Consider the following 21,668-nt stretch of genomic DNA (forward strand, 5'->3'; position numbering starts at 1 on the left):
AGTCACTGCCCATAAACTAAACATAAGGATCTTCAAAAATCAAGCCCTAGTTGTTTAAGTATTTGATTGCAGAGAGATGCACATAGACACGGAAATAAAAGAAGATATAAAATGACAACAAAACTTGCATAAAATTGGTCTCTCATTCATGCATTTCACTATCTAATTCACAAGCTCTAATGTTCCAGCCAAACAGATGTACCAAGTTTATCTCTATAATGGGCCATACTGCTTTTGCACAGTTGGATTCCCTGAGCTGTTTTTCCAGAATGCTTTGAAGTTACATATTTTTTTAAAAAGTCAGAATTAGTAAACAACTCACATATATTTAACATTTTCTTTTAGTGGTCCCTAAATTCTTTTTTCAGAAATTTATGTGATAATACATAAAAATGCTTTTTAGCCCTATTCAATCTTGTCTACTGATTCAATAAAGACTGTAATTCTGAATAACAGCTGTACTTCTTAAAAAGACTATGTTTTTATTGAAAATTATACCTAATTTTAACTACATTGCCTGTGCATGGACACTGTCATTGACTGATTCCTTTTTCATAGGCTTTAGGAGCATTTTCTTGATTTATTTTTAATCAAAATGTAAAGATGCTCTCTGTATCTTTTAATGAATTCACCTTTCATTGTTAGGAAGTGGAAGAATAGCAGCATTTCAAAGATGAGTAGTTAATCATATGCAATTCAGCATTATCCATCACTAAGAATTTGTATAAATGCACAATCAACCTATCGGCTGTACAATTCATTTAAAGGCCCAGTTAGGATGGAAAAGTGCTTAACCTATTTGTAACTTTTGATATCTGTATCATGCTTACAGAACTAGAAAAGCCTGGTAGCCATATGGGTAATTTTACTTATCTTTTTCTCTTTAATGTGCTCCAAAAATTACAAGAATTTGGCTACCTAGAGGCAGAGTTCAGAAAGCATATCAACATCCTCAAAAGTAAAGTTCAATGAATTGGAGACCTTATTCAAAAGTTCTGTGTCTTATCTACCTAATAAAATACATCAGTAGAGACATTCTGAGTAACTTCCTGTTAGGTTTAGGGAGTTTAGACCATTGGGGAACAGATTATAATCTAATAAGCACAATATTGCAGTTAACTCCATTCTTGGTTTTGTTAACAATTTAGCATGTAGTTATTCATTTAGTTGATCAGTTTGCATTTATCAAACACTTAATATATATAAGACCCTGAACTATAGGTAAAGGGATGATAAAGATAAATAAGACACTGTTTTGTGCTCAAAGGACTCAGATGGAGACAAATGGGGGGAGGGGAAAGGCAATTACACCATAGTTTATAAGTGCTATGATAAATATATCTTCAGAAGCATAGAAGATGGTCCTTAATCCCACTAAACATTTCCTAAAAGAAGTGAAAGCAAAGCAAGAATTAGAGGATGCATAACAACTTGCCATATGAAAGCAGCGAGTGGGAATAGAGATTAAGCAGCTTAGTAATAAGGCATTTCAGGAACTGAAAAGAGCAGAAGCAATGGCAGAGAGTCATGACACAATCTTGTGTTCAAGGGACAAAAGCTGTTTGGAGTAACTAGAGAATTAAATGTGATGCATGAGTGGTAAGAGATGAGAATTGAGCACTGGACAGGAGCCTACTGGTGGAATATTGTTCATGTTCTAAATAGCTTTTAAACTGTGGGCAGTGGGGAGCCAAAGGAAATATTTAAAGAATGGAAATTATGTGGTTAGCTCTCCCTGATAGCAAAAACCTAGCTATAAAGTATGTGGGGCATATATTTGCAGGGGACAAAACTGAAATATAAAGATCCTGAGAAATGAGTTAGGCCTAATCTTGAGAGCAGTGTAGACTTCTCTGCGTAGGTGAGACAAGATTTCCACTTCTAGAAATATTTAGAAGGTAAAATTCACAGGACTTGATTATGGTTGGATATAAGGGATAGAAGGAAGAAGAAATCAAAACTATTTTCAAAGTTTCTAACCTGATTATCTGAGTAGTTAGTAATGCATCAGCTTGAATAGAGAATATGAGAGGCTACAAAGCTTTAAAGTATAAAATAAATTCAATTTCTTGGCATGTTGGAATTCACGGTACTTCTGCTATATCCAGAGCAACTGGATATACAAAACTAAAAGAATGGATGATGCAGATGTGGTGGTCAATTGGATATTGATGGTTATTAAAACCATATATAGAAAATTGGATGGACTGGGAAGAAGTGAGGTGAAAACAGAGGTTAATTACATCTAACTATACCAACTTCTATTTTTAGTCAGTGCTCATCTCGGTCAATGTCTCCTATCTCTCCTCATTTATGGACAACTTTGGCACGTGGCTCATTTTCCTCCAAGCAGACCATAATTGCAGATGGCTCATCCAATGCTCTAGGCTCTCAGTTCCTTGATCAGCTTTAAAGTCTTTCAACAACTCTTAACCTCAGGAATCCATAAATAAAAACTTCAGGGGCGCCTGGGTGGCGCAGTCGGTTAAGCGTCCGACTTCAGCCAGGTCACGATCTCGCGGTCCGTGAGTTCAAGCCCCGCCAGGCTCTGGGCTGATGGCTCGGAGCCTGGAGCCTGTTTCCAATTCTGTGTCTCCCTCTCTCTCTGCCCCTCCCCCGTTCATGCTCTGTCTCTCTCTGTCCCAAAAATAAAAAAACGTTGAAAAAAAAAAAACTTCAAACTCTCTCACACTGATGTTTCCACTTTTGTCTTTGGCCTCATCAAGAACCCTATTCTCTCTTACTACTACTCTATTACTCTCCAGGCTACTCTTATTGCATTCTCATTATTGGTATTTCTAATTTTTTTATTGCTCCATGTACCATAAGAACTACCATTTTAATCATTATCTTTCCAATAATCTAAAATCATTTGCCTTGTTATACATTTTCCATGTGCCTCACTATCCACAGCTGAATCTAATCAGTTTTTGTTTTTTATTTATTTGGTAAATAATTATGTGATCCTTATAGAAGTTATTGTATCTAAGAATTTCATAATTTTTAGCCATTTTAAATCTTGTAACAAAGCCATACGATGGGCACAACCAGTACGTTGCCTGCAAGAGGAACTCAAACTGTCATACAAGTTTGTGATCCCCAATCTGCATTGTAATATTCGTCTGTTTTATTGACTCTTTTTTCTCTTTTTGGAATGCTCTCTATGGAGAAATTAACTATCGTGCTGTGAGAAAGGCCAAACTATCCCATGAAGAGAGACCACAGAAGAAAACTGAAGCTACAAGCCCTCAGTCAGCATCAGCCACCAGACATGTAAGTGAAATGCACAAGCCTACAGATGAGTTCATCTTCAGACTTTAAGTCGTCTAGTCGAGTCCTCAGACATCACTGAGTAAAGACAAGCCATCCTTTGCTGGAAGTCGAGCTACCCAGCCTGTGTGGCAAAGCCCGGGCTGTGGATGGATTGGTGACTGCAAGGCGGCCCACCGACAGTGAAGCTTCTTGTCCTCCCGCTTTTAGGTAGTTTGGTCTTAAAACTACCTGGGGTATGGTCTGTTGGGGAATTGCCCTCGGCAGGCCCCCTGGGAAAAGAACCATTAGGGAAGAAAATAAGGTTCCGCAAGAAATTGTGCGGCCTTACATTTGGCCCTTGCCATCCCCATGGAGACTCCTCTACTTACAGGAAGGATAGCCTCATGCATTTGCCAGCAAAGGCGGCCAACGAAGGAGAGACATATGGATCCGAAAGCCCCACTCTGGTAACTAAGGAGTGTATCTATGGACACAGGTCACTCTGACCCCTAGGCCCACCTGGCCCCCAGGAGGCATTCCAGATGATGGTTGAACCTAGTCAGTTAAAGCTACAGAATGGTTCATTGGTTCCTAGGTGCATTGTCTCTCTGAGAATGTATAAGGCGTGGGTTTCTAAGGCCCTCTTGGCCCACTTCTTGGCACCTCGGACCCAGGCGAACCCTTTTGTTCTTTAAAACCACAAATGGTTCAGGGAAACAACTAAGAGGTCATGTCCCTGTAACTGTTCCACTTGAGATGTTGAGAGATAAATGGCCTTTCGTGAAAACAGCAAAGCAAATACTTTATAAATTATAGATAAACATAGATACATAATAAAAACAATAAAAGAAATTAATCAATAAGCAAAGGGCAGGAGGGAACGTTATGACAAAACAATCATGTTATTCCTTACTGAGGGATTATACAAAGGAACAATTTTAGAATTGGGTAATGTTAGAAAAACATAGATGACGTATGTTACAAGGAAATCACTAGCAAATATAATGCCATGTTTACTGCAATAAATCGGCCAGTTCAACACACTGCTGTTGTTTGTGTCCATTTTTATTTTAGTTTTTTATTTTAGTTTCTTATTTTAGCTTTTTATTTTAGGTTTTTATTTTTATTTTTGTTTTGTTTTACTTTCACTTTTTTGCCGACGCCATTCATCCTTCGGGAACCCCTGGACCTGCTGGAGCTGGACTCCGGCAACCCTTCCAATGTCTTGTCTAAACTTCTGACCCACAGAATTGGTAGAGGAACTTGTTATGTAGCTATAGTCACTGGAATACTACCTATAGCAAAGTTTATTGCTAAATCCAGCAAATATCTTTCAAGTCTTAATTTTACTTGATTTTTTGAAATGTTTAACATAGTCAACCAAACCCTACATATTTAAATACTCCTTTATTTTGTATGTATATCACTGCATACTATACACGGTACTTGGATCTTTCTCATCATTCCTTATCAGTTACCACGGAAAGCCCATCTACCCATTCCTTTCCTTAGGGCTCTGTCCACGGCCCTCTCTGGGCCAGTGGTCTCAATCAGGAGTATGAAGTTGAGAACAAATACTCAAATTTAATGGAAGATCTAATAGCAAGTGTGAATAAAAAATATGATGCTATTGACAGTTGTAAATATTAAGGCTAAAGTGTCATGTATCTCCATTGTGACACATATTTCTCCTCTTCAATACATGTGACATGTGACAGGTTTGTAAGAAACTATCAATCCCCTAAGTATATTATTATTTCATTCTGTACAATGGCTGTAGTCTCAAATAAGGAGTTCAATAATTATTATTGTACTCTAAAATGGTAAGAGCCAAAGAATTAACTTGACAATTTTAAAGAGTAGGGAAAATTAAATATTGAATAACAAAACAAAGACATTCTTTACATTTCATTGTTACAATGAAATTGTAAGTTAAATCACTGGTAAAGATTATATATTAAGATGAAAAATAAATCAAAATTTCTTATCAGAGTCTTAAATTAATCAAAGTTTTTCATTGTCAATGAATATTTTTAATACATTAAACAATGTCTCTGAACAAAGAACAAGTCCTAACATGTCTTACATATGTAAATAATTAAACAGTATCTGGTCTGGTAGTAAGTTGTTTCATCCTCATAAGGCAATTTCTCAGAATGTCAGAGAAAGGAAAAAAAAAATTAGGCGGGAAGGAAGGGAAATCTGATCTTGAGTTTCTTGTGAACCTTATCTCTGACATTCATTTCTGGCTTTGTTGATGAAATTGAACCTACATCAAAAGATAATGAACCATTTTTGCAGGACTCCTGCTGTGTTTGAGATCCTCTAGGAAAGATCTGGAAATGTTCTTTTCTGAGCATTGCTGTGAAGACCCTTTAGAACACTTATTGATGTCAGATACTGAACACTCTTAACTGATTCATGGCATTTGAAACATATCCTTTTCTCATACCAAAATGCTTTTTTTATTCTCCTTACCTTGCTGTACAAAGGATCCGTAGACAAACCACATGGAGTTGTAGAGAGTAGTAGATGTCATTGATCCCATTTGTAATCGTGGGGGATTAAGCCAATTTAGGAGGTAGACCAGAAGACCCACCAGAAGAACAGTGCCAGCAATGCAAGCCCATAGAGAGAGATCAAATGGTGCGAGACAGGCAAACATATCCACTGTCTTTTCAGCCCTTCGAAGTAGTACTCCCACTGAGTAGTCCATGTAGCGTGTTGTAAAGTCCACCACATTCTCACGATCTGGGGTGATGGTTAAAGCAGAAATCCCTATGTCAGCTCTCTGAAAAATTGAAAAGAGAAAATAATAAATTAACAATGTGGAAAACAATTTGATTTGTGGTGCTTCAACTTGCCTGAAGGAAATGAAAATAGATGCCTCAGGCAACATCTTTAGTCTTTTTATATAAACGGAAAAACACTGCAGGTATTTCTTAGAGGAGAACTCTGTATGAATTTTGCATTTCTTACTGCAAATCTTGCCCCACCAGAGTCAGATAAATGACCTTGTTCATATTATCAGTGCATGTGAAATCAATGAAGAATATTTCAAACAGATAACACCTGAAGGAAATTGTCTTTTTTTCTTGAGTCCTTTTTATCAAAGCCGTCATTAACACAGTAACAAAGGCAAAACATATTCTAAGGAATTCTTTCTGAGAAAATGTTCCCAAGATATTTTTATTATGTTCTTAAGATGTAAATTATTAGATAGCTTATTTAAAAATAACCCTCAACATAGCATTTACTCTTGGTTTAGATTTCTCTGCATCAAAATTTATATTATTGATTTCGAAATGCATTACAGTCAGAACTTTCATATAGCACTGTTATGGTGTCATTTGCCAAAAGTCTCTACTATGATTTTATTGCACAAATCTCAGAAGTGTCTTAACAAAAAATGAAAAATTAAGGAGACATAATTCTTCTCAGAGTAGCAACTCTTCTTTTCTTTTTTTTTTAAATTGTTTTAACCTTTATTTATTTATTATTTTTTTTATATATGAAATTTATTGTCAAATTGGTTTCCATACAACACCCAGTGCTCATCCCAAAAGGTGCCCTCCTCAATACCCATCACCCACCCTCTCCTCCCTCCCACCCCCCATCAACCCTCAGTTTGTTCTCAGTTTTTGAGTCTCTTATGCTTTGGCTGTCTCCCACTCTAACCTCTTTTTTTTTTTTTCCTTCCCCTCCCCCATGGGTTCCTGTTAAGTTTCTCAGGATCCACATAAGAGTGAAAACATATGGTATCTGTCTTTCTCTGTATGGCTTATTTCACTTAGCATCACACTCTCCAGTTCCATCCACGTTGCTACAAAAGGCCATATTTCATTTTTTCTCATTGCCACGTAGTACTCCATTGTGTATATAAACCACAATTTCTTTATCCATTCATCAGTTGATGGACATTTAGGCTCTTTCCATAATTTGGCTATTGTTGAGAGTGCTGCTATGAACATTGGGGTACAAGTGGCCCTATGCATCAGTACTCCTGTATCCCTTGGATAAATTCCTAGCAGTGCTATTGCTGGGTCTTGGGTAGGTCTATTTTTAATTTTCTGAGGAACCTCCACACTGCTTTCCAGAGCGGCTGCACCAATTTGCATTCCCACCAACAGTGCAAGAGGGTTCCCGTTTCTCCACATCCTCTCCAGCATCTATAGTCTCCTGATTTGTTCATTTTGGCCACTCTGACTGGCGTGAGGTGATACCTGAGTGTGGGTTTAATTTGTATTTCCCTTGCAACTCTTCTTTTCAATGTGTATCTCCCTAGATTCTCAGTGATAGCATTAAAAATGGCAGTATATGCTATTTTACTTATTCGAAGCACAGAGTAGAATTGTAGGGAGAGCACAGAACAAATGACATATTTAAATTCTATAATATGAGAACACATATTTAAATAACCAGAAGATGTATTTTGTTTGAAATATTGATCCATGGCTGTGATTAAAGCTGTGGGAAGCTCCTTCCACAAATAAAAATAATAGTAAATTGTGTGTTGAACATTTTTGCTATTATTTTTCTTCCTTACTTATTGTTTTATGAAGGAAGACAGCAACAGGTTTTATTGCTTTTGGACACCAAACAAAACAGAACAAAAGAAAACAAACAAAACAAAAAAGAAACAAAAAAACATGTGAAGTAACATACCAAACGAAATGCTAAACTGGCTCAAATAAATCTAGTGTCTGAAGTAATAATGGCTTCAACAATATTCTACATATATTTAAGAATCATGTGCGTTTGTGTGTGTACATATATATGCACATATATGCATATGTTTATACATACATATCAGTCCATATATATTTGTTGCTAAGTCCAGTACTAAATATTTAAATACATTTTCTTATTTAATCCTTACAATATGAATGTAATTCATGAATTGTGTGTTTTCCCCTTGATTTCATAGAGAAACTACAAGAATTGTGTACCTTGTTTAGTTCTCATTGTTTATAAGTATAGAAGTCAATACTAAAGCTAGGTTTTTCTTACTCCAAATCAGAGCTCATAACCACTTACCTCATTGCAAAAATCCTTCATTTTCCAAATGATGCATATGGTAGGTGGTTAAGATAACTGGTTTTAGGACAAGTTTTATCTTAACAGAGTCTCAAATTTTGTGGGTTTTTTATTGTAGTATTTATATTGCAACAAGGCCATATTAGTATACACACCATGAGCTTATAATTATTAACAGAGAGGTATTATACTTAATAACATATGTGAAAATAAACTTTCAGAGAAATAATTATTATTGCTTTCAGGCTCATGTTTTTTTTATTTATTTATTTATTTATTTATTTATTTATTTATTTATTTATTTATTTTTAAGTAGGTGTCATACTCAGCATGGAGGCCAAGGTGGAGCCTGAACTCATACCCTGAGATCAAGACTGGAGCTGAGATCAAGAGTCGGATGCTTAAATGACTGAGCCACCCAAGTGCCCCTCATATATTTATTTTCTATAGCTAAATATTAGGAATTTGGTCTTTTAAGGTTGAAAAGCTAACCTGGATCCTTATTTCTCCAGTTCTATCTTTTGTAAACTTCAGTTTATCTATTTGTGAAATGAATGTAACTATATTAGTGTGACTACTGTGAGTGGACTCATATTATCTTAATCCTAATGGTAATAAATATCTCTCCAAGATTCAATTAGGCTTTCATAAGTTGCCTTTAGTTTTTCAGGACATTACAGTACTATGGATCAGTAATCCAGTAATTGATGGACTACTGAGCTAATGCATTTTATGACTCAATCACAATCAGAATATTTCACCTATGGAAGAACTTACTGACAACAAGTTGACTGACTATGTGTAAACTTTCATCAATATTTTTCTAATAATTCAATGTTAACATTTAAATGATCATGAATTGGAATAGTCATATACTAATTCTACTAATAGGTAAGTATCACGAAGTGAATTTGTATAATGGAGAAAAGATATTTAGGGAATAATGTGTGTTTTCTTTTTGGAAAAGGAAACTGATTATATTGTATATGCTAATGGATTTATTAAATATAATAATTACTTGTAATATTTTTACGGAGAACTAACTTCCTAGGTTCTGGTCCAATTTTAACACTTGGCTACTCTGTTTTCAAGGAGAAATTCCCAGTATTCCTGTGGAGGGCATATCAGAATCATGTGATAAGCTTTTCAAACTGCACAAATACATTTATATACAGACACAATATAAACACATATACACACATTTTCTCATCCCTGAGATATGTATACACCTTTCTAAGAAAGTACTTCATCCTATTCTACAGAATCACAATATTGAGCAGATAATTGTGCTTCATATGAGTATGTGATAGTCCTTACTTGTATTAGAATTTTATTGGAGCAGGAAAAAAAAAAAGCCAAGAACCACTGATTCAAAAAAGTTAACTTCTTGAATATCTCCAAACTACCAAAAATGATCAGAAACAAATGATCATTCCTATCCTCCCTCCCTGCCTCCTTCACTGTCTTCCTTCCTTTTCTTTTCCTCTTCTTTTTTTCACCTTCTCTCCCTCCCTTCCTTCCTTATCACTTATTTATCTAATTATTTACCTATGTATGCATATATGTCAATTCACTTTTCCAGTTTCTACATTTCAAATCTTTACTGTCATGAAATCTTTAATTTTCTCAGTAACCACCCCTCCCAACTCTTGAAAGATGACCTTAACTGCTATTTTATAAGGAACATAAAAGATATCAGATTAAAATTCAGGCTTATTTCTACCTTCTACCACTCAACATATATCCTGCACCCAGCCTATTCTATTTAACCTCTATTTACAATGAAAGAACTGTCTTCCTTCCAAAAACCAACCCACCATTAGTAAACTTATCAACCAATTCCCTCTTTCAGATATTTAAACTCCTGTCTCTTATGTATTAAACATCATCCTATCAACTAAATTTCCTATGAAAAGATTCTGTAACTCCTTTGCATTAAAATAAAAACAACAAAAAAAGAGAAAAGTCTGTCCTCCTCTCCTATGACTTCTGAATCCCAGTTATTACCTTTACTTCCTCTCTCTTTTTTCACAATTTTCTTTAAAGATTTGTCTCTATTTCCCAATCTCCTAGTAAGTCTGGGAAGATTCTTTTGTACCCATATTGCTAAGCACTCTATTATTCAAGGGACACAGCACTTCTTAAGTTTTGCATTGCTGAGTCAAATGGTTACAATTTAGTGCTCATCTGTTAAGGTTTCTTGACAACATTTGGCAATGATGACTGCTTTCTCCATCATAAGCACTCTTTTCCTTGGATTTCATGACATGAAATAAGCTTCTTTTTCATTTCCTTTTTCAAGCTTATGTTGGCAATCCTCTGGACTTGGGCTTTATAGACTTTTCCCATTTGATCTTTCGCCTAGGCAATCCCATTTATATACATTACTTCCATTGTCCCCATTCATACATCAGATTTACAAATTTGTATTTCTAGATAGAGATCTGAGGTCTGGAGTCCAGAGTGATTTATGTAACTTCATAATTGATACTTCTATTAGAAGTCTCAATTGGGGCACCTGGGTGGCGCAGTCGGTTAGGCGTCCGACTTCAGCCAGGTCACGATCTCGCGGTCCATGAGTTCGAGCCCCGCGTCAGGCTCTGGGCTGATGGCTCGGAGCCTGGAGCCTGTTTCCGATTCTGTGTCTCCCTCTCTCTCTGTCCCTCCCCCGTTCATGCTCTGTCTCTCTCTGTCCCAAAAATAAATAAAAAACGTTGAAAAAAAATTAAAAAAAAAAAGAAGTCTCAAAAATACCTCAGATTTAACATGGCCAAGACCATACTCAGGCTGTTCAACTCTAACTAGTCTTCTCTCAGTGTCTCCTTCCTCAATGAATATCTTTTCACACAAGTCTTAAATCTTGGTGGTTTCATTATCTTTTCCAATCTTACACCTCCTGTCTTATCTGTAACTATTGATTCTACCTCCTGGCAATCCTAATATACATTCGCTTCTCTACTATTGTCAGTTCTCACCATTGCTTTTATGGGCTTATTAAGAGTCTATCTGAAATCTACCTTTTCTTTTTTCTTAATTTCCCTATTGCATTAAAAGTAATCTTTCTGTTGAGCAAATCTATCTGTCCCTTACACAGCTTAAAGGTTTTCAATGCATTTGCATTGTTCTGAGGAAAAGGATTAAAATCTTTAACATAACCTATACATCTTTAGATAGATTATCCTCAACCTACCTCAACATATATATATACTGGACTATTTTTCTTTCCAGCACTACTTCCTGATGCATGGTCTTTGTACATGTTATTTCCATTGAATGGATTGTCCTTCCTGAAAATTCTTCAAGTAAACTCATATTCATATTCATAAATCAGCTCAATTATCACTTCCTCGGGGAAGCTATCCATGACCCCCATGATTAGAATAATAATTCTTGTTATTTATACTACCAGAAGTCTATATCCCTCACTTCTCTAGCAGTTCTGACAGTTGTAATTTTACAAATATTTGTGTGATCCTTTGAATAATGTCGGACTTTTCTACTAGACTGCAAGCTCCAAGACTAGTTTTTATTTTTGTTTTAAATTGACATATTCCTGGTATCTACCACCTTTGTTTGGCATAGATTCATGATCAATAAAAACTTGCTTCACATGTAAATAAATAAAGATGGAACATTCACTGAATGCTTGTTATTCAATTGTTATAAATATCTTCTATTTTTCAGCATTCCCAACAGAAAGAGATTTTTACAAACAAAATAGTAATATAAAAATTCATGAAGTTTTATAGCAGTAATAAAAAATTTGTATCTTAATGAATAATTGCCTCAATAATTAAAATAAGGTTCTTGGTTTATTAATATGTTTCTATTTATGCTATTTGTCATTAGCTAAGGTAATCAAGAGTCTACTATAGTAGGTTTAATATATTACAAAATATTAATATATGTCAAATGTTTAATGAATAAGTGATTATTTAAATTTTAGTAAGAACTAACTCTAAAATTGGAATATAAAGAATTTTTTTCAAAATATTTGAATTACACAGTCTAAATGTTTTTATTGAAAGAAGATAAAGATTTGTATTATTTCAAGTCATGAAAAGGAGATGGGTGAAAAAAAAAAAAAAGAAAAGGAGATGGGTGGACATTACAAGGGGGCATGGCTAATAAGCTATACAATAATTGAATCTTAGAAGCATAAACTTAGAGAGCTTGGAAAACATTTGTTCTAAATTTAATCTGAAATAAATGGTCATGTCTCACAAATAATTATCTAATTTACGCTGACCATAATGCTAGGGACATTATATTAGTAATAGTTACACATTTTTTTAATGCTTAGTATATATCTAGTGCCATGTCATATGTTCCAAGTCCATTATTTTTTTAATATTATAAGTCCAATTGCATCTTTTCAAGATGAACAATTTATATTTGACATATTCCAATTAACACAAAGCTTTCATTATATAAGGAACTGATATCTGCTCCCCTATACTTCTATTAAGTGTCTTAACGTTGTCATCTATACATCACATTATAAATCTGAATAGATGTACCTAATCTTTCAAATACTTGAAAAGTACTATTTTATTCTCCAATTGGAAATAACTATTTTAACACTAAAAACAATTTGCTTTTACTCTTCTCAAAATATGGTTTCCATATCCCTCAAAATACTGATCATTTTCTTACAAACATAATATAATCAATGTTTCCTCAACTGATATGAATAATATAGTTTTTGAAAATAAAGTTAAAGCTTGGATCATTTTTACTAGGTGAAGTACAACATTGTCTTAAACTAAACTTATGGTCAAACATATTTCTAAATGAAACACTATCAATCTAGAACTTCTCATTAAGTCCTATGGAATTGATTTTGAACCAAATGTTGGATTTTATATTTGTCTATCATCAGTTTCATTCTTTGGTTCTTTGGTCTTTCACATCTATTGGAAACATTTTGAATTGTTACCTATCAATCACTATATCAACATTTTCTGCTAGCCTTGGTTCATTTAGATGTCTGAGAAGCAGGCTTTAATTCTTCACCCACATTGCTAGCAAGATATTGATAAAAAATACATGGGCAAATCCCAGTCATTGCATTTTGCCTCTAAAGTTCTTCCAACTCTGATGGTAGCTCATTAGTTAACACTCCAAAATGTTGTTTTAATCACCCACAAGTATCCTTTATTATAGTGTAATCCAACAAGGCTTCTCTATATAGTTTTTAAGTACTTTGTAAAAGGCATTATTAAACTCAGAATGCACGTGTAACCAGATTTTCATTTTCCAATGATAGTTCATGGTATCAAAACCAAAAATGAACTGCTTACTTATTTTATCACCTAAAACACATCAGATCAATAATCCATCCTGTACTTTTTCAGAGAATAAAATCAAGGTCACTAGTCAAGCAGAATGGATTTTTTTTTGTAATTTTAAATATGTCAGTCTCCAACTGTATAACATTCCCCTTTTTCATGTTTTGTACATATTATCCATAGTAACTCATAAGTCACCTCAGAAAATGCAATAATCGCCCTAGGATATCATTCATTTGAACCTAGAAATTTGAATTGATTAAAAGTACATACAATGAGCTTTAATTTCCTTGAGATTCTTTACCCCTTATATCTCCCACCTTAAGGATTTTTTGCATAAAGTGGAAGGAAAATAGTTATTGAAGAGTTTTGGCACATAGTTAACAAGTATTAGGTCTCTCTCTGCATATCCAGCTTCTTAAACTATACATTTCCTTCTCTTGCTCTTCAAAAGAATGGACTGATCATAGATTTTTAAAATTTCTTGACAGTCTGCTTAAATATTATTTTATATTCTTTGGTGTTCAAATAGTGTTTTAGTGTAAAAATTCTAAGTTTGCTTGTGAGAAAGCAGATGTTAAAGACATTCTAAAGGATGAAGAAAAGAAAGGTGATGAAAAGAAAGAAGAATGTTATCTTTCATCTTCAGCTAAAGATACATGACATGACTTCGGGTAAGTAGCCAAGCTTTCATCACTTGAAGATTACTCATCTGTACAATAAATGGATTATAACTGGTAATATAAGAGCTCTTTTAACTCTGAAATTTTAGTGCTAAAAATTATTTATTGAGACCTTATTATATAATTATTCTATGTTTGTTAATAGAGGAATATATGTGTTTTGGTTCTAAAGACTTTAAAGTTTCGAGGAGAAGATGGCTGCGTAGGAGGATGCTGGGCTCACCGCGTCCTGCTGATCACTTAGATTCCACCTACACCTGCCTAAATAACCCAGAAAACTGCCAGAAGACTAGCAGAATGGAGTCTCCGGAGCCAAGCCCAGACGAGAGGCCCACGGAGGAGGGTAGGAAGGGCGGAGAGGTGGTGCGCTACACGGGCTGGCAGGAGGGAGCCGGGGCGGAGGAGCGGCCCGCCGGCCAAGCGGAGCCCCCGATTCTGGCTTGCAAAAGCGGAGGGGTCGGACGAAGTATGTTCCGACAACAAGCTGGAACTGACATCTGGAAGGTTATAAGCTAACAGCTCTGCTCGGAGAGCAGGAAGGCTGGAGGACAACGGGAGGGAGAGTTGCTGAGCCCCGGGATGACAGAGCTCAGTTTGGCGGGGAAAAAAGGTGCTTGCCAGTGCCATCTCCGTCGCCCATCCCCCAGCCAAATCCCAAAGGGAACCGGTTCCTGCCAGGGAACTTGCTTGCAGCACACAAACACCCAACGCTGTGCTTCTGAGGATCCACACTTCCAGCAGTGGGTCTGACTCCCTCCTGCTGCCACAGGGCCCCTCCTGAAGTGGGATCACCTAAGGAGAAGCGAGCTAAGCCTGCCCCTCCTGCCCCCGTGCACCTTGCCTACCCACCCCAGCTAATACGCCAGATCCCCAGCACCACAAGCCTGGCAGTGTGCAAGTAGCCCAGACCGACCATGCCACCCCACAGCGAATCCTGCCCCTAGGAGAGGGGAAGAGAAGGCACACGCCAGTCTGACTGTGGCCCCAGCAGTGGGCTGGGGGCAGACATAAGGTCTGACTGCGGCCAGCCCACCAACGCAAGTTATTCAAGGCAACACAGGGGAAGTGCGCCGCAGTCCCGCACCACTCCAGGGACTATCCAAAATGACAAAACGGAAGAATTCCCCTCAGAAAACGTCCAGGAAATAACAACAGCTAACGAACTGATCAAAAAGGATTTAAACAATGTAACAGAAAATGAATTTAGAATAATAGTCATAAAATTAATCACTGGGCTTGAAAACAGTATAAAGGACAGCAGAAAATCTCTTGCTACAGACATCAAGGGACTAAGGAACAGCCAGGAGGAGCTAAAAAATGCTATCAAAGAGTTGCAAAATAAAATGGAGACAACTACGGCTCGGATTGAAGAGGCAGAGGAGAGAATAGGTGAACTAGAAGATAAAGTTATGGAAAAAGAGGAATTTGAGAAAAAGAGAGATAAAAAAATCCAGGAGTATAAGGGGAAAATTAGAGAACTAAGTGATGCACTAAAGAGAAATAATATGCGCATAATTGGTATCCAGAGGAGGAAGAGAGAGGGAAAGGTGCTGAAGGGGTACTTGAAGAAATAATAGCTGAGAACTTCCCTGACCTGGGGAAGGAAAAAGGCATTGAAATCCAAGAGGCACAGAGAACTCCCTTCAGACGTAACTGGAATTGATCTTCTGCACGACACATCATAGTGAAACTGGCAAAATACAAGGATAAAGAGAAAATTATGAAAGCAGCAAGGAATTAACGTGCTCTAACATATAAAGGGAGACCTATAAGACTCGTGACTGATCTCTCTTCTGAAACTTGGCAGGCCAGAAAGGAATGGCACGAGATCTTCAGTGTGCTGAACAGAAAAAAATATGCAGCCGAGAATCCTTTATCCAGCAAGTCTGTCATTTAGAATAGAAGGAGAGATAAAGGTCTTCCCAAACAAACAAAAACTGAAGGAATTCGTCACCACTAAACCAGCCCTACAAGAGATCCTAAGGGGGATCCTGTGAGACAAAGTACCAGAGACATCACTACAAGCATGAACCCTACGGATATCACAATGATTCTAAACCCGTATCTTTCTATAATAACACTGAATGTAAATGGACTAAATGCGCCAACCAAAAGACATAGGGTATCAGAATGGATAAAAAAGCAAGACCCATCTATTTGCTGTCTACTGGAGACTCATTTTAGACCTGAGGACACCTTCAGATTGAGAGTGAGGGGATGGAGAACTATTTATCATGCCACTGGAAGTCAAAAGAAAGCTGGAGTAGCCATACTTATATCAGACAAACTAGACTTTAAATTAAAGGCTGTAACAAGAGATGAAGAAGGGCATTATATAATAATCACAGGGTCTATCCATCAGGAAGACCTAACAATTATAAATGCCTATGTGCCGAATACGGGAGCCCCCAAATATATAAAACAATTACTCACAAACATAAGCAACCTTATTGATAAGAATGTGGTAATTGCAGGGGACTTTAACACTCCACTTACAGAAATGGATAGATCATCTAGACACATGGTCAATAAAGAAACAAGGGCCCTGAATGAGACATCGAATCAGATGGACTTGACAGATATATTTAGAACTCTGCATCCCAAAGCAACAAAATATATTTTCTTCTCGAGTGCACATGGAACATTCTCCAACGTGGATCACATACTGGGTCACAAAACAGCCCTTCATAAGTATACAAGAATTGAAATCATACCATGCATACTTTCAGACTACGATGCTATGAAACTTGAAATCAACCACAGGAAAAAGTCTGGAAAACCTCCAAAAGCATGGAGGTTAAAGAACACCCTACTAAAGAACGAATGGGTCAACCAAGCAATTAGAGAAGAAAATAAAAAATATATGGAAACAAACGAAAATGAAAATACAACAATCCAAACACTTTGGGATGCAGCGAAGGCAGTCCTGAGAGGAAAATACATTACAATCCAGGCCTATCTCAAGAAAAAAGAAAAATCCCAAATACAAAATCTAACAGTACACCTAAAGGAAACAGAAGCAGAACAGCAAAGGCAGCCTAAACCCAGCAGAAGAAGAGAAATAATAAAGATCAGAGCAGAAATAAACAATATAGAATCTAAAAAAACTGTAGAGCAGATCAACGAAACCAAGAGTTGGTTTTTTGAAAAAATAAACAAAATTGATAAACCTCTAGCCAGGCTTCTCAAAAAGAAAAGGGAGATGGCCCAAATAGATAAAATCATGAATTAAAATGGAATGATTACAACCAATCCCTCAGAGATACAAGCAATTATCAGGGAATACTATGAAAAATTATATGCCAACAAATGGACAACCTGGAAGAAATGGACAAATTCCTAAACACCCACATGCTTCCAAAACTCAATCAGGAGGAAATAGAAAGCTTGAACAGACCCATAACCAACGAAGAAATTGAATCAGTTATCAAAAATCTCCCAACAAATAAGAGTCCAGGACCAGATGGCTTCCCAGGGGAGTTCTACCAGACGTTTAAAGCAGAAATAATACCTATCCTTCTTAAGGTATTCCAAAAAATAGAAAGGGAAGAAAAATTTCCAGACTCATTCTATGAAGCCAGTATTACTTTGATTCCTAAACCAGACAGAGACCCATTAAAAAAAGAGAACTACAGGCCAATATCCCTGATGAATATGGATGCAAAAATTCTCAATAAGATACTAGCAAATCGAATTCAAAGGCATTTAAAAAGAATTATTCACCATGATCAAGTGGGATTCATTCCTGGGATGCAGGACTGGTTCAACATTCGCAAATCAATCAATGTGATACATCACATTAATAAGAGAAAAGATAAGAACCATATGATCCTGTCAATCGATGCAGAAAAGTCTTTGACAAAATTCAGCAACTTTCTTAATAAAAACCCTTGAGAAAGTCGGGATAGAAGGAATATACTTAAAGATCATAAAAGCCATTTATGAAAAGCCCACAGCTAACATCATCCTCAGTGAGGAAAAACAGAGCTTTTTCCCTGAGATCAGGAACACGACAGGGATGTACACTCTCACCGCTGCTGTTTAACATAGTGTTGGAAGTTCTAGCATCAGCAATCAGACAACAAAAGGAAATCAAAGGCATCAAAATTGGCAAAGATGAAGTAAAGCTTTCACTTTTTGCAGATTATGTGATATTATACATGGAAAATCCAATAGACTCCACCAAAAGTCTGCTAGAACTGATACAGGAATTCAGCAAAGTTGCAGGATACAAAATCAATGTACAGAAATCAGTTGCATTCTTATGCACTAACAATGAAGCAACAGAAAGACAAATAAAGAAACTGATCCCATTCACAATTGCACCAAGAAGCATAAAATACCTAGGAATAAACCTAACCAAAGATGTAAAGGATCTGTATGCTGAAAACTATAGAAAGCTTATGAAGGAAATTGAAGAAGATACAAAGAAATGGAAAAACATTCCGTGTTCATGGATTGGAAAAATAAATATTGTCAAAATGTCAATACTACCCAAAGCTATCTACACATTCAATGCAATCCCAATCAAAATTGCACCAGCATTCTTCTCGAAACTAGAACAAGCAATCCTAAAATTCATATGGAACCACAAAAGGCTCCAAATAGCCAAAGTAATTTTGAAGAAGACCAAAGCAGGAGGCATCACAATCCCAGACTTTAGCCTCTACTACAGAGCTGTCATCATCAAGACAGCATGGTATTGGCACAAAAACGGACACATAGACCAATGGAATACAATAGAAACCCCAGAACTAGACCCACAAATGTATGGCCAACTAATCTTTGACAAAGCAGGAAAGAACATCCAATGGAAAAAAGACAGTCTCTTTAACAAATGGTGCTGGGAGAACTGGACAGCAACATGCAGAAGATTGAAACTAGACCACTTTCTCACACCATTCACAAAAATAAACTCAAAATGGATAAAGGACCTAAATGTGAGACAGGAAACCATTAAAACCCTAGAGGAGAAAGCAGGAAAAGACCTCTCTGACCTCAGTCGTAGCAATTTCTTACTTGACACATTCCCAAAGGCAAGGGAATTAACAGCAAAAATGAACTACTGGGACCTTATGAAGATAAAAAGCTTCTGCACAGCAAAGGAAACAACCAACAAAAGTAAAAGGCAACCAACGGAATGGGAAAAGATATTTGCAAATGACATATCAGACAAAGGGCTAGTATCCAAAATCTATAAAGAGCTTACCAAACTCCACACCCGAAAAACAAATAACCCAGTGAAGATATGGGCAGAAAACATGAATAGACACTTCTCTAAAGAAGACATCCGGATGGCCAACAGACACATGAAAAGATGCCCAACGTCGCTCCTCATCAGGGAAATACAAATCAAAACCACACTCAGATAACACCTCACGCCAGTCAGAGTGGCCAAAATGAACAAATCAGGAGACTATAGATGCTGGAGAGGATGTGGAGAAACGGGAACCCTCTTGCACTGTTGGTGGGAATGCAAATTGGTGCAGCAGCTCTGGAAAACAGTGTGGAGGTTCCTCAGAAAATTAAAAATAGACCTACCCTATGACCCAGCAACAGAACTGCTAGGAATTTACCCAAGGGATACAGGAGTACTGATGCATAGGGGCACTTGTACCCCAATGTTTATAGCAGCACTCTCAACAATAGCCAAATTATGGAAAGAGCCTAAATGTCCATCAACTTATGAATGGATAAAGAAATTGTGGTTTATATACACAATGGAGTACTACAGAGCAATGAGAAAGAATGAAATATGGCCCTTTGTAGCAACGTGGATGGAACTGGAGAGTGTTATGCTAAGTGAAATAAGCCATACAGAGAAAGACAGATACCATATGGTTTCACTCTTATGTGGATCCTGAGAAACTTAACAGAAACCCATGGGGGAAAGGAAGGAAAAAAAAAAGTTAGAGTGGGAGAGAGCCAAAGCATAAGAGACTCTTAAAAACTGAGAACAAACTGAGGGTTGATGGGGGGTGGGAGGGAGGGGAGGGTGGGTGATGGGTATTGAGGAGGGCACCTTTTGGGATGAGCACTGGGTGTTGTATCGAAACCAATTTGACAATAAATTTCATACATTGAAAAAAAAAAGACTTTAAAGTTTCAATAGACCTCTCCAGGTAAATAAAGTATATAAGTTATTACTATCCATAGGAGAAACCTAAGCAGAAGTACTGGGGAAAAGAAAAATAACCAAATTGTCAAATTAATAAAAAATTATTATTTTTTCAATGTCAAGATTTTATGTATTTTTTGAAAGAAACAGATATATTTTAATATGTCACTGTTGTAGATTAGTATTTCAGTTTCTTATCAACACATAACAAAAATTAATTATGTTTCAAATACACCACTGGAAATGATTAAATCTCCAGGTAGACCAATGAAATTGTTGTTAAACTGACTTTTATTCTGAAATTAAGATCATACTTAATAATTCTAGAAAATGTTTAAAGGACAAAAAGTTATAATGAAGACATTTAAATCTAATAAGACAACCACACTTAATGTTTTCATATCTTTACTTTTACACTTTTATACAAGTATTTGTGAACTCATGGAAAGAATGGTATTAATTTGATTATAGTTTAGCACCTGATAAGGCAGCTAATAATCCAATTAACATAAGTACTAAGGAGATTTTACTTACTACTATCACTACTATTTAATATTTACATAGTGCCTGCTATGCACTAAATACTTTTCAATGATTAATTCAGTAAATCTTCACAAATACCCTGTGATCATGACCTGAGCTAAGACCAGGAGTTGATGCTTAACCAAGTGAGCCATGCAGGGGTTCCTGTTTATTTTTCTTTTCTTTCTTTCTTTCTTTCTTTTTTTTTTTTTGAAAAAAAAATCAAATGCTTGTGTGAAATTTTTAATTTGATTTGGAGTTTTATGTCACAATTTCATTTTTCTTTGTAGTTGTCTATGTGAGAAAACCTTTGATAAGCCAATTGATAAACCAAAGTATTGAGTCATACTCTGAGTAGTTTTGAATGGAATCTGTCCAATTATTTTTATATTCCTAGATAATTTGTAAACAAGGTTCCTAGTTCAATAGAACTTCTTTCTGTCACTGTAGTAACATACGGCTTCTTTAATGGGAGGTTTTTTTTGTTTTTGTTCTTGTTTTTGTTTTTAAGAGGGGGTTTTAGAGGGGGTTTCTGTTTAGTTTCCACAGGATTCTTAATTTTCCTCATTTACTACCCTCACTTTACCTTCATTAAAACATCTGCAAAGAGCACGTGTCTTTTCTATTTTCGCTTCTCCTCCAGGAAGTAATGATTCCCTGAGGTTATTGCTGTGGCACACTTACCACTTAGTCCCTTCCCCTTAGCTAGTGCTGCGGTTTACCAAGTTCCAGGTTTGTGTTCCACACATTAACACTTGCTAAATT

General features: G+C 36.2%; 1 protein-coding gene across 1 annotated transcript in view; it reads right to left on the reverse strand.

The window, feature by feature from the left end:
* GRID2 (glutamate ionotropic receptor delta type subunit 2) overlaps positions 1–21,668 on the reverse strand; it is a 1,450,102-nt gene that overhangs the window by 287,627 nt on the left and 1,140,807 nt on the right. Inside the window, exon 11 of the mRNA XM_043572183.1 lies at positions 5,731–6,043. Coding sequence (XP_043428118.1) covers positions 5,731–6,043 — 313 coding nt within the window. The remainder of the gene's footprint in view (positions 1–5,730; positions 6,044–21,668) is intronic.

This window comes from Prionailurus bengalensis, chromosome B1 (genome assembly GCF_016509475.1).
Source record: "Prionailurus bengalensis isolate Pbe53 chromosome B1, Fcat_Pben_1.1_paternal_pri, whole genome shotgun sequence".
In the NCBI taxonomy this organism is placed as follows: domain Eukaryota; kingdom Metazoa; phylum Chordata; class Mammalia; order Carnivora; family Felidae; genus Prionailurus; species Prionailurus bengalensis.